General features: G+C 39.2%; 1 protein-coding gene across 4 annotated transcripts in view; it reads right to left on the bottom strand.

Moving 5' to 3' along the window:
• The window catches only part of man1a2 (mannosidase, alpha, class 1A, member 2), a 144,362-nt gene that overhangs the window by 56,871 nt on the left and 72,398 nt on the right, over positions 1-15,093 (bottom strand). For all 4 annotated transcript variants that reach the window (XM_026145360.1, XM_026145362.1, XM_026145363.1 and 1 more), the window contains one exon: positions 5,955-6,035. In XM_026145360.1, the coding sequence (XP_026001145.1) occupies positions 5,955-6,035 (81 nt within the window). The remainder of the gene's footprint in view (positions 1-5,954; positions 6,036-15,093) is intronic.

The raw sequence follows: 15,093 nt of genomic DNA, 5'->3' as shown, positions 1-15,093 counted from the left end.
AACAGACTGAACTATAGAAAAGGTTCCTATCTAATTGCACAATTAGCAAAAATAACACATTTAAACATATAAATCCAATGAACAAAACATGAATTACTATTGATTTATTTCTTAATATTTCAACTACTAATTGTTTCAACCTTACATATCTAATAAAATGAACTTAAATGCGAGAGTTGCCTATGACGGCAGCTACAGTGGCAGTTGAGGCCATTTTATACCTGCTGCTCGGTTTGTGGCTTTTAGTCAGACTTGGGGACATTTGGATTGCTTGGAAATCCTGTTGAGTAGGCACTAAAAAAAAAAGTACCTTGTGCCAGGTACTATGACCTAATAGAAAACTCTAAAATGAGTGTCGGGCCGCACCGAGCCAACCTGAGCAGGTACTAATGGAAAATGGCTCTAATTGCAGCCAATTCTAAATGAAAGTGTACACAAAATATAATTTATATCAAATTCCTTTAGAAGAACAGACAAACAAGAGAGAAGCGAAAGATTGTGGAGACTAGTGCAGACAGGCGTTGAGTAGAGTAGGACAAAAAGAGTGACTAAAGACAGGAGAGGAGAAGTTTGGAGGACATAAGAGAAAAGGAGTAGAAAGGAGAGTCTAAAAGAATAAAGCTGGGGACAGACGAGGAGTAAACACAATCCATCACTGCTGCACTGTTTCCACTCTCTCAGGCAAACACCTTCTGAATGTTGATCTCCAACCCTCCTGCTCTTTGTTCTTCTACATTTGTCTGCTGCACCTTCATTTCTGTCTTTATCTGTTTCTCCCTGGCTGGCTTTTATCACTTTGGTTTTGCTTTCTGTCCTTTATTCAATCTTCCTGAGTGTTTTCTCAGATTCTCGTTTTGTCTTTCTCGTTACCTTGTCTGTGTTTATATCTTTTGGGACTGCACTGTTGGAGACTGACAAATACAACCAATAATAACTAGGAAGCCTTATCTGACGAGGCTGCCCTTGGTCCTCTTCCACACAGATTACATCGGTGGGTTTGTTTTGTAAATTGCTTGTATTGTTTTGGCTTTCCCTACTTGAGCTTCTTGGAAATTTAGAGATCAGAAATTTGCACATTGAGGTTACCCAAAGAAAAAAAGAGCAAGCATAGTGGCTTCTGAGGAAACTTCAAAGCTCTCAACGTGACAGGAAGCTTCTGCAACGCGACAAAGCCAAATTCAGCTCAGCAATGTCTTACATTCTTGCCAGCTGTCCCAAGCAGCAGCATGCGTTTCTAATATCATTACCCTCTCATTTCCTGTATGGCCCAGTCTTGCCGTTCTGTGATGCAAGGCAGACTCAACCTGAAGCTGCGAGTCTTCATAACTTACTGGTCTGAAAATAAAGCCAAAGTGAGCATGCTTTAAATCTGTTTTTTAATGGCCGGGGGGACTGCTGTGGTTTCAAATGTCTGAATGTATAGAAGTCAACAGGAAAAAATGACTCCTTAGATGCCCTGATCTATGTCCTGAAAAAAGCCAAAGCGCTCATGATCTTAATCGCTATTACAGCCATACTCAATGGGTTTTTTTGTAAATTACAGTCCCCACTGGTGTCCAAAGTGATAATAATCCTCACTGCCACCCCAAACCAAGGTTTCCAAAAAGCTAAGATGGCAACAGCAGACGCTCAAAGCTTCAAAAACAAGACGCAAACCAGATGATGTCCCAGTGGCTATAGCCATCATTTATAAACAGTATGAGGAACTGAACAACAAGCACTGGTTTAACGTCCAGTAAGAATTGTATCGTATATGAAAACAGAGTTTGAGTATTCAAATTCTGCGTTAGAAGCTGTGGTAATATTAAAGTCTGAAATTTGCAAAGAGCGAGATGAAAGTGTGTACAGACAAATAAAAAAAATAGCATTAACTCTCTATAACAGTAAATATATATATGTTGTGAAGCTGTATTCTGTGCAGGAATATACAGTATGTGAAAAAAATTCTTAATATAATCAAAAAGGGGAAAAATAATAACTGAGGTACTAGTGTCCATGTTTGCGTATTCACGGAAGTTGAAATTAAAACAAAAAAGTTTTTATTTAAAGTGAAAATAGCTCAGTTTTGTATAGTTAAAGAGCCATTATAGAGGCAGTGAGCTCTGTAAACGCTGATTTGGAAGATGATAGGGGTGGGGGAAAAAATCGATACTATGTAGTATCGTGATATTTTGTTTGCTAATAATAGAATAGAATAGAATAGAATAGAATAGAATAGAATTCAACTTTATTGTCATTGCACATGCACAGGTACAGGGCAACGAAATGCAGTTTGCATCCATCCAGAAGTGCTTTAGTGATATAGATATATTACAATATATATTAGCAATAATATAGATATGTGAGTATATTACAGAAATGGGTCTATTATGGTATGTTATAATGTACACGGTATGAAGTATGTTGTGAATATTCTATAACTATAAGTATGTACAGGCTGTAGTGAGTACAAGCTATGTACAGGATATGAACAGGATATAAATATGAAAAACTATACAGAATATGAAATAAATAACTTTACAGAATCTGGGATATACAGCTATACAGAAATGGGAACTATGCAAGTTCCCATTTCTGTATAGTATCGATAAATAATGTATCGATACAGGGACAGCAGAAATCGATATTTTGTTACAAACAATTTTTCGTGGAATGGAACATGCTCTGACTTCAGAGCCTGTTGATCCTTTTTCTGAGCAAGAACCCTGACATTCCTTCACTGTCCAAATGTGTTTAACTTTTTTTTGGGCAGCAATAAACATGACAGTTTACCTGTTTTAATTTAAGACACGTTTTATTTTAGTTAAGTTTAAAACTTTTTTATTTAATGTAAAATTATATTTTGTTTTCATTTACTTTCAAATTCTTCAGTTGCTGAAGGGGCTGCATAGTTTTCATAAATTGCATAGTTCAGAATAGCTATAATCGTACCATTCAGTTAAGTTGGACTAGACTGTAATACAAACCGTTCAGTTTGTCAACAATAAAACTGACTGAAATGAGAAAAAGACTGAGTGCGAGACTTTGATATTAGATAAAATGAATATTGATAAAGTTTACCTTTATGTACAGAATCTGAATATCGCAAAATATTTTTAAAAATTGCAATAATATCGTATCATGCGTTAAGTATTGTGATAATATCGTATCATGGGATGTATGGTGATTCCCACCTCTAGAAGATGAGTACTTCTGGGCTTTAATTAATGCTTATTTATCTATACATGTGGGCTCAGATTAGAACACGAGCAAAATGTATACAAAACCAGAGCATTAGTGTTTCTGTGCATTTGTTTGGGGCCATGTGTTTTCTTGCGTTAACTCTAAATCAATCCATCACTATCTGTGACTGTCCCACACACATACAGCTACAAGGATTCACTAACATCCAACATGGGACAGACCTTTAACGCCCAGTTCATCACCAATCCTAAGCTGTTGTTTTTTTCAATCATCTGTTACCACTTTTTTTTTTTTTTTATAACAATCTGTATTTATTCTACTGCTGCCTGAACAGTAGGAGGGTTAAATGCCTTGCTCAAGGACATGTTCAGTGAGAGTGAAGAATGAATCTGACTTGCTTTTTCCCCTCCAGAGTCATTCATCATCCTCACTCCCCACTCACATCTCTTTATCTGTAACAATCACCTCCAAACACCCTCCACTCATCTTCACTGTCCCATCGCACAGGTTTCTCCACCCTCTCCTCTGTTCCCTCCATCACTGTCTCTCCTCTAAGCCCTCCCATGCTCGATCTCCCTCTTTTTCCACCTCCCACTGCTTCTATTATCACTCCAGTGGGCTCTGATGAATGACTGAGTTTGATTTGGGTGGGGGAAGTGAAATTGAGCAAGGGAATAGGAGGTGAAGTGCAGTGTGGGGAACAAGAGTGGCATTAAGTTTTGCTTGTGAGCCACTTGGGCTTCTGTTGTTATTCGCAGTAAATTATCACAATGTTTATCGGTTCCATAAATCCAACCCACAACCTCTGGACACTCAGTGTGACTGAGTAAAGTTTGTTGAGCATTTTTCAGTGAGTGGGCAGAACAAGATTGTTTTTTGGTTTTTTTAAAATCTGCTTCTGAAACATTGCAAATGACTAATCTGTTCTCTTCATGGCTTTAATTACCCAACAAAACAAACGTGTTACTTTTAGGGTGTTTAACGGTCTTTCATTCCAATTTTCAAATAAGTTTTTTGGATTTCTCCTCAGCTGTTAACCAAAATCTAATTGTAAATAAATGGTTAGTTTATGCTTATGCTTTCTACTCTCTCCACTAAAAAAGAAATACAAAACTTGAACTTTGAGACACTCACGTCTATATTTACCCTCTTTTTAATTCAGCCACAGCTTCCCCTTATAGCAGGGATGTGACATACAGCCCACTTTAAACTTAAGTGGGCCTGCTGCCTTACCTCTGTGATATTATCTTCATCTATTGAACTTATGTAAGGACGCTTGGCGACATGCAAGCAACCAAGTCAAAGACTCCATGTCTGAAATGAGGCCAATGTGGAACTGCCATCACTTTTTAAATCGCTACTTGAGTCCAGCTCTAAAAGTGAGTCCATGTGCACAGCCTCCCATAATACAAAAGCCCAACCTTGCAGCATTAAAAAGTCCACTAACAGCCTGGTACAAACAATAGTTCTGATGTCTCTGCTACATGGTACAGTTAATGATTATGTTTATTAGAGCCATACAGTTTAAAAACAATTTAACTAGCTGACAAATTAGCAACCCTGCCTCTGATCTATCATTTATATGCAATCTATAGCAGGTACAAAGCCTTTATCAAGAGCAAATGAATAACTGCGGTTATTTAAATGCATTTTAAAACCACTGGCTATCATCCGATTGAGCTTTCGTCTTAGCAGTTAAATGACTGGCTCACCCCACACACATTCTCTGACCAGATGGCTTCACTGCAAAAATGTGCTCTTTAGACATTAGGACAGCAGAATAAGCTGATGGTTTCCCAGAATGAGCAAAGCATAAAGGGCAAGAAAATGCCACAAAAGTCTTGACCACTAGCATCAAGTTAATGTGAATGGGGTGTCTGCTACTAAACTGATCATATTTTTCACAAATGTCACTTAAAAGACCGGAAATTTTTTTTTTTCAGACTACTTCTTGATGTACATGAAAGGTATGAAGAGAACAATATTAGTGACAGGACAAGACAATAGATTTGTCTTTACAAAAACAACCTTCACCTTTAGATGAACCACAGCAGCCTTCATCTAAAGGTGTGGCCCTATAATCAAAGCAAAATGCCTACTCAGCCCATCGTGGTTTATTTTGAGAACTTCACTGGCTGTCTACTCGCAAAAAACACCGCTTGATTTCTGTATCTTCAGGGTGTACTTGTAGGCATTTCTGACAGCTGTGGTTTGAGAAACAAAGACTAAAGGAAGGGAAATCAGGATTTACAGGAGACAATATTGAAAGTTAGCAACTGTGTCAGAGCTGTATTTGTGGTGAAGTGAAAAGGCTAAGAAAAGCACTGATTTCTTTCGAGATCTGTTGGCGGGCAGTAACCCCCCCCCCCCATATAAATTCTTGGGAGCACAGTAGTCGTGGAGGTTGTGCTGGGCGAGTTTGATGTATTTGCTCCTATTATAGAGGGAGCACTGCTCGGCTGGGCATGAAAGTTGGAGCGGATTGGATGGACAGAGAAGAGGTGGGAAAGAACAGAAAAAGAAATATGGATGGTTGGATTTAATGTTCACCAGCTCCTTAAACCAAGAAGCAAAATTTGCCTGTTGGATTTAATAGGAGAGGAGAGGAGAGATGAAACAAGGAGACATGAAGATCATTTTTGAGGATTATAGCCCAGGTGATTTGAACTAACATCTATTTTTCATCAATTTTCTGTCCAATGTAGAAAAAAATAACACTAAAAAATTCTTACACTCTCATATACAACACACACAAGCAAATAAGTACTTACTTCCTGTCCAGAGAGGTAGTAGGCAGCCAGCAATCCTCCTATGAACCGAATGTTGACCTCAAACACTGACACCTCAGCATTCTGGAAAATTAAGACAGCACAAAAATCATTAAATAAAGCAGCTTGCTACAAAGTAATCACTAATACCCAATATCTAAACAGAACAGGCAAAACAGCACTCCCCTATTGGCTCTATTCTCTGGTGACACTGGATACATAACTGTGAACAGTATTAATTTCTGGCTTTGGTGAAGCCCAGTGGTGCTGTATAACAAAACACTAAGATCAATGGCTTCTTAATGTTATTGCTGATTTGCATGTCACGCAGGAAAAGATGCAAAGTGGAAAGGTACTTTCAGACAGATCAGACAGTAAAAGCTGTCCAAGTGAAACAAAAATCTTTGAATCATTAGCGCTGAGCAACAAGGCAGTAACCTGCCAGCAGATATGAAGTGGAACGTGTGAGAGCGACAGGAGAGAAAAGACGTCTTGAGGATTAAACACTGAACTAAAGCCACCACGAGTACACGAAGTGGTTAAGGTGATTTCGCACATTATTTGGGTCTAAAGTTGTTACCATGGTTATTGTTTGCTAATTCGAATTAGTTGGCTGCTCATCCCAATTAATGTGCCTCCAAAGGAGAACCTAATTAAGACTTTCATGTGCACACTTGACTGATTTCACTCTGTGCAATGCTTGTACTGCTGGCCTTGCAGCTTCCTTCAAACCACAGCATTCCTCGTGTTTGGGAAATTGGAAGACTGTGACTGACAACATGGTTGATGACACAGCGACTGTGATGCAGAAATGTTATTCACCTGGAACGCCTTTTTGGTCCCGTACATTCAAATGCTGAGAGCTTCTTGCAATTTACAACATGACCTTGCGCTGATATTTTCACATTAGAAATGAAAACGTACCAAAGATGAGAGAACTCTGCCTACACATTTTTTAAAGTGCAGGCTGAATGACCTCTGTTTACAGTAAATGAATAGGAGAAAGAAGCGGAGGAGTGCAGGAACATTGTGTGGCTATAACATGTTAAGATCAGCCACAGCATGGTTCAAATAAATACATCAAATATTTATGATTGAGCCTTACTGATTACAGTACTCACAGTTTACAGCACTCTCTTCTGTAACCTGATGAGGTAACTCTAACCTGGAGTCAGGAGCACATGTGAACAAGAACATTCAAAGACTGGTTGTGATGCTCAGGCCTGAACACTGGTCAGCACCGGTACTCACATTAGCGCAAACCTGGCCCTGATGTCAGTCTAGCTTCATCTAATCCACTTAATTCATTCAAGAGCCTCTCTTGGCTTCTTGCATTTCCTTCAGTGCAAAGAGCTGCCATAACCTGTCAGATAATGCTTCTGCTGGGAAGTCTTTTCAATAGAGCTATACAGGGAACAGTGAGCCTTCTTGGCATGCCTTCCCCCACAGGCACATTTCCCTAAAGAATGCTTTTCTTATCTACAGAGGCATACAGTGTTACATCTAGCTGTACAATACTGTGGTTCATGTCTGAAAATCTGAGCATCTTTTGAAGGTAAACCCCACAATCTCTATAGTATCTCTTGATCTATGGGCTGTTCGCAGCAGGGTGGATTTTGACCTCTCAGATATAACAGGTCTGATTTGCTCCTGAAATAGTGAAGCCCTATCATTGTTGAGGCTTTCACTTGAGTATAAGCAAAAAAAAAAAAGGAGAGAGAGCGAGAGAATGTAGCAGCCGTACACTCGATGTTGAGTTAATTTTTATTTTGCAAGCTGTTTGAATGTGTCTTAAAGTACCAGAGTTGCTTCCTGCCTCAGATCCCATGTGTGGATTAGTGCTGGAAGGGGAAAGTGTTGAATACTGCCTGCATAAACCTATTTTCAACTTGCACATATTTTCTCTCTGCACCCAAAGTTTTCAGACTAAGCCCAACTAAAAAGGTTTTCATTTTTACCGGCACACAATCAGCACTTCAACAAAACCCACTGAAAGGCAAGACGAGCTACAGGTTTGTGTTAAACCTGATGAAAGGTGGCGACTGGGAAGCTCTCATCCAGCCGAAGGCTGGCATCCGTCTAAAGCAGGATTGTGTAAAACTCAAATACACAGTGGGCCAAAATTCAAAACTGGGCTAACATTAATATTTATTGGAAAAAAAAATCTTCCTCCAGATATAAGAATGAATCTTTTCTTATGGACTCAAACAAGTTTTGCTAAAAAACTGAATATGGAACAAGCAAAGCTTAATACTAAGCAATATATATATTAGCTGTATAATACCAGTAGGCCAGCTCTAATAATAATTTGGTATGGCTTCGCGGGCCACATGTAATTAGGCTGCGGGCCAAATTTGGCCCGGGGGCCAGAGTTTGACACCTATGGTCTACAGCATGAGTCAGCCTTTACTTGTTAGCCATTTACAGCTGCAGTTTAGAAGTACTAAGCCCAATGAAAAGCAGGGACAAAACAACCCTGATTTAAAAAAAACAAACAAAAACAAAACAAAAACAAAAAAGCCTGAGGTGAGCACAGAGGGGGAAGTGGGAGGCTACGTCCGCACGTACCCGGGTATTTTTGAAAACGCAGATTTTTCTATGCGTTTGCACCTTTTGTCCACATGTAAACAGCGTTTTCGGTCACTGAAAATGGAGATTTTTTAAAAACTCCTGCCAGGGTGGATATTTTCGAAAACTCAGTTTTTGCGTTTACGTGTGGACCAATGACTGTTTCTACAGTTTGACGTCACACTGTGCGCTAGGTTATTGTTTCGGTGAAATGAATTTCTACCATGGCGGACTTAGACAAAATAACGTTACTGTTCATTTTTCCTCTCTGCAGTGTTTAAATGCTTACATATACACACACAGCACTGAGTCCTCCACACATAGGACTCAGTGCTGCTTCTATGCGCCATCTTTGTTTACTCTTTCCCACCCAGGCTTCTAGACTTCTGATTGGCCAACATTTCTACACGGTCAGGAATATATCGCTACCTGCTGCTTTGGCATGTTCCCGGCAGCGTTTTCCTTCGTTTTTGGCTTTTACGTGTGGACGGGATTTTTTTTTACAAACGAAAACAGAAAATCTCCGCTTTCAAAAAATACCCGTGTACGTGTGGACGTAGCCGGAGTTACACAGGTTGTGCAGTGAGGCTTGAGAGCAGCACAGGAATATACGGTTGGACTGAAATCATGTATTTTGTCATGGAGCTACTAAACAGAACATCAGGGTCACTTCATTATATGATCTTCTATTTTAACACTCTTAACAACACTCACTCCCCCCTCTATTTATATCCAACATGTATCAGTACAAACAGATCTGTCAGCTCTCTGTCAGCATTTATTTTTTGTGCCATTTTCTGTTATTGATAATGAAGGTTTGTTTTAAATGAGTGCAAGCCACTGATAAGCCTCAAGAATAGAAAGGTTAGATTGGACTTTCTATTCAAAAAAAAGAAAAAACAAAGAAAAAAAGAAAAGAAAATCAAAAAGCCAGCACAGCTCTGGAGAAAACATTCTTTGGAAAGATAAAACCAAGATCAACCTATGGAAAAGGCGCAGAACAGCTCCTGATCCAAAGCGTACCAAATCAACTATAAAACACAGTGGAAGCCGTGTGATGGCTTGGGCGTGCATGGCTGCCAGTGGCACTGGGACGCTAGTACTTGATGATGTGACACAGGACAGAAGGAGTCGAATGAAATCTGAGGTGGTCAGAGACGTACTGTCAGCTCAAATCCAGCTAAATGCAGTCAAATTTATTGGGCAGTGTTTCATAATACAGATACATAATATAGCATGCATTTCGCTTGTTGAAGACTAGACCCATTGCCAGCAAAAGGTTTCAACCAAATATTAGAAATGAAGATTTTATTTTTAGTTACTGAATTTTTCCAATGACATTTGAGCCCCTGAATTAAAGGTATTGTGGTAAAAATGCTTTAGTTCATCACATTTTTATGCAATCTTTTTCAACCTACTCAAAGCCTGCACTTCAACCGCATTGAAGTTATTTCCTTTAAAATTCATTGTGGTAATGTATGGAATCAAAATTAGAAAAAATATTGTCTGTGTCCAAATATTTACTGACCTAACTGTACATTAAAGCGAATAGGCATGTGTGCCCACATGTGTCAATATGGGAATTATTAAACCCTTTATAATCAACAGTGCCATCAACTCTGTAAACGCAACATGAACATGCTACACGTGTTGGTGTCATGTTCTCAGTATTGTCTGCCGTCTACTCTGTTCTGTACACTGAAAGCAAAGAAATAGCCGGAGCCCAGTTCACACATACTTGTCAATAAAGCTGATTCTGAAAGGTTCTGTGTTAGCTGGATTTTAATCATTATGTTAACAATAAAAGGTAAGAGACACACAGGTTAATGTTTCACACCTCCTTGAATGTATATTTGTAGACTGTCGATTTTAACATCTCTCCCAACCCTAATTGCTGTTTATTCCCAGAGCTTTATATGATGTTAAAACATCCCTGGTGTAAGATACTTGCATGAAACAACATATTTGAAAACATTATGTTTTAAAAGCTCAACAATAACATTTTACAATGTAATTTTAAAAAAAAATCAATTTACAAAAGAATATTCATATTAAAACCTGGGATCTCAACAGCTGGTGAGAATGCATCTTTTTGTTTGTTTGGTTCACAGTGTGTGATTTCACTGAAGTATCCCAACAAATCTGATGACAGACCTTCAAATTTGATAAACATGTCATCCAGACGATTCAGTTAAAATATTAACGTCTGTCATTGGAAATGACACGAGAGGAGCCAACACAGTAAGTCACTGCTTTCACCTTCAGTAAAAAGGCTTCTAGAAGAAGGAAACTGATGGGAGAAGATGTGTCTAATCATGCCAAACATGACAGCTTAAAGTGAGCAGGACCACAAAAGCTCAGCAATGGTATAAAAATTTTAACAGCAGAATGGCCTTTTCTACCTTGTCAAAGACTGTGAATCATGTGTCTGCATTTCTTATTGCCAGAAACATCATATGCTAGGAAAGAAATCTGAATAAAGAACTCAAATGAATCCAGGAAATCAGACTGGGCTCAAACAACAGCTAGAATTAATCAGTATTTCAATCTCCTTGCTGCATGGGATCAGATCAAATCCTCATTTTGATTGGGGTCATTAATGCATTAGTTAACAAAGTCTATTAGTTTGCTGGATGTTTGGGCCTAGCATAGATGCAGTTCGCATGCCGACACATCCATCATCTGAGGGCAAGCTGCAATGCGGGGGTCTAACCAGGACACTAGAGAGTCCAACAATGACTCACTGCTTGGCTCAAACTGACATGGCAGCTATTTAATCATTCATTAGTGGTAAAGCTGGAGCTGGAGGATGTGTTGGTGGCAAGTGGGTGGCTGAATTGAGAGGTAGACGAGCGCAGGTGTAACATATGCAATAAAAATGTGCATAAATTTGCTAAAAGCACACAAGAACCGCACAGTTACTTTTAAGCAATAAATACTGTGTGTACACACAGAGAGAGAGACCAATTTACTATGTTTATGCAAGATGAAGACGAGGGAAATAATGTCACGACTCTGCAATCACATATTTCAAAAATACTTGTTATTTTCTCATGTATGGTTCGCAGTCCACTTCAAAACAGCTTACAGCACAATTCAGCTGGAGTTTTTGATAACTTGGATCTTATTTTCATTGTTTAGGCTAATGACTTTATTGCTCACTCAACTAACTGGGTTCTAGGAACGGGGCAACATGCTACAAAGATGTCAGGTCATTCAACAAGAAACAAAATGGTAAATTACACTCTACATATTTCTAAAAGACTAAAGATTACAGTTAGAACTGAACCATCCACTAGCTTTGATGCCACAGGCACATGTTCCTGTGTATTGTTGCATGATGCACTGAATTCTTCTCCCCCGCATATCAAACTAAACTAAGAAAAAATGGAAGACAACATATTCGGATGAATTTGGAGTTGCAGGAACTACTTTAATGAATGCTATGGAATGATGAATAGCAACTATTCTTAGTACAGTGGCTATAAAGGGTGTACACATACCTCTTTAAATACCAGGTTTTAGTGAGGTTAAAAAAAAAATGAGACCACAATAACTCACTGACAATGATTTCAAAGCAATTCAATTATTTCAACAAACAAATCTGTTAGTCGGCACACCTTTAAAGGAATACGCTGTTGAAGCAGCAGACAGCGTTCTGTCTTCTTGTGTACACACCTGCTATCAATTAAAGAGACTGATTAACCCCAAATACAGTTCAGCGGTCCTAGCAGGACCTTCCTGACATTTACTTAGTTGCCTGCTGCATCAAAAGCTTTGGTTCACAGACCGCTTACAAAGCATCAAAGAGATTTCACTGTTGAAAGGTATCAGTCAGAAGAAAGGTACCAAAGTTTCCACTGCACTGAATATACCAGGAACACAGTGAAGACAGTCATCAAAAACTGACACCGCAAAGAACTGGATGTCCCCCAAAAACTGATGAAAAGACAAGGTGAAAACTAGCTCGGGAGCCTATCAGAGGATCTAGAGTAACACTAAAGGAGCTGCAGGAATTTCTGGAAAGCACCAGTTGTGTACTATGTAACAACAATCTCAATATGTATTTTCCATTTGTCTGGACTATGGGGCAGGATTGCAAGACGGAAGCCTTTCTGGCAAAGAAAAGCATCCAAACTAGAGCTGGGCGATATAAGATTTTTTCATATCACGATATGTTTTTTTTCATTTCAGTCGATAACGATATCTATCACGATATAAGCCAAATAACTATATTTGTAAGATTTAAATGTGCCGTTGCTCACAAGTAAAATGTGAAATAATCAGCAGCTTGTTTTTATTTAAATATTTATTTCCCATAATAAGTTCAACAGGGTAGATGTACTTAAGGAACATGAGACTTTTTCAGATAAATAAAGGCAAATATTGCAAACTACACAAAAGGCAGCCGCTAAAGCGTTTAAGTTTCAAAATAGAATAAACGAAACAGACTAAATTGTCAATTCCACTTAGAAACAAAATATTAATTCTAAAAATAAATCTTAGTTTGTTTTACAGAATAACAGACAAAACTGACTAACTTTTGTCAATATCAAATAAACTGAGAACTAAAAGGAAATTCTCAATCTCTCCTTGTTGTATAGCTGAGCTTTTCAAACGGTTTTAACAGTTACTTTAGTCTGACAAAAGCCGAATGACGAATTAGCGCTTCCAGTCAGAGATTGAGCTGCGCCGCTTTATTGTATTACCAGACTTGCTTTCGGCACAATTTACAGTGCACGCTACTCTGTTTTTTGTCAGACTTGAAATAGCTGAAATACCTTCACATTACGGAACTTCTATGGCTCTTCCGCTCAACAATCTCTCCGGCATTGGAACCATCATCTGTTTTCTCTTCGGTAACCTTCGGTCACGCTCTCGGTCGATTTTTCTCTAGTCGGCACACTCATTTCCTCCATTACCGGGCGGCACGGCGGCTGGCTGCTTCCCAAAACAAATACACATGTGCGGCTTGGCACTTGTGCTGTACGTAACAAGTCACGTGACGCGACGCTGCGGCTGTGATTGGTTCGGCTCTGCACTACTTAATTTGGATTGGCTGTTGTTTTTTTTAAGAGGACAAGAGCGATGAGGCCTATCACAATAGTTTAATTTTTCTATCGAGAAAAAGTTATTTCACAATACATATCGCTATCGTTCTATTGCCCAGCTCTAATCCAAACCCAAGTACAATTTGCAAAAAAAACAAAACAAAAAAACCCAAACCCCCAAAACAAACAAACGTAAGCATAAATTCTCCCAAAAGCATGAAGGAAAATGTGTGAGACTGAATTTTTGGCCACAATTCCAAAAGGTACTTTTGTCCAAAAACAACACTTTTTGTTCTTACACTTTCAGGATGCTCTTCTTCAGCTGGAACTGGGGCTTTAGTCCCATATAATCCCCTCCTTAAGTGGATGAAATTATACCAGTCAAATACCAATCAAACAGCAAAAGTGCCAGAATGCTGCAGATGAAGAGGACTTATACCATCCAACAGGACAATGACACAGAGTACACATCCAAATCAGTCATTTGGATCAGACCTAAATCCAGCAGAACAATCTGTGGACTGACCTGCACAGGACTGTGCACAGAAGATGCCCTCTGTAGCTGACAGATTTGGAGTGCTTCTGCGAGGAAGAGTGGCCAAATATTGCCAAGCCAATAAATACTGTGTGTACACACACACACACACACACACACACACACACACACACACACACACACACACACACACACACACACACACACACACACACACACACACACACACACACACACACACACACACACACACACCTATCCAAGAAGACTGAATGCCGAGATTAAACCAAAAGGTGCCTCAATAAAATACTGGTTTAAGGATGTGCACACGTCTACAAGTAGCTTATAGTACTTGTAGTACTATAGTACAATGATGGTGCACACACAGAAGCAGCTAACCTCAATGTAATATTGGGCAACTTGCACTCCTATATGCACCGGAAAGTGATTAAACTCGACTAAGAGTGATGTATTTAATCTCCCAAATGGAAATGCAGACTATGGCCTGGTTCCAGCCTCAGTGCTCTGACTGGGGAAGCTGGGTACAGCTGCTCTCTTTAGGTTGAACAAATCTTTGATATTCACAAGGGCCAAGTTTAATAACACTTTTGCTGCCAATTACACTGCCAGGAAGAAAAATATGGCTCACTCCAAGCTGGGATATTACCTGTTTTGTAAAAGGCCCATGCAAAAGCCAGAGTAATGCCATGACCATATTTCTAAGGTTTAGCCTAAGCTAGCTAAACCTTTCCTGAATGTTATAGTATAGCTGGAAGCTTATGCCTGAATCCCCTGCCTAATGCACACAGGTATAAGAGCATCAAACCAGGCTATTAATGAAAACACAGCGACACGCCTCCCTCCTCCTCTCACTTGTTAACAGCAGCTTCAAATCTCATCCTCTCTCTTCTTCTCCTCCCTCTAATCTCCACTCTCCTCTCCCTCCTAAGTAACCAGAGGGCTCTCCTCTCCTGCCTGATTTTTATTACTTCACACGAGCATATTCGCAATTTTGTTTCCTCACGCT

Source organism: Astatotilapia calliptera, chromosome 16, assembly GCF_900246225.1.
Source record: "Astatotilapia calliptera chromosome 16, fAstCal1.2, whole genome shotgun sequence".
NCBI lineage: Eukaryota > Metazoa > Chordata > Actinopteri > Cichliformes > Cichlidae > Astatotilapia > Astatotilapia calliptera.
Note: the sequence above shows the minus strand (reverse complement) of the source record. Positions and strands in the feature narration are given on the sequence as shown.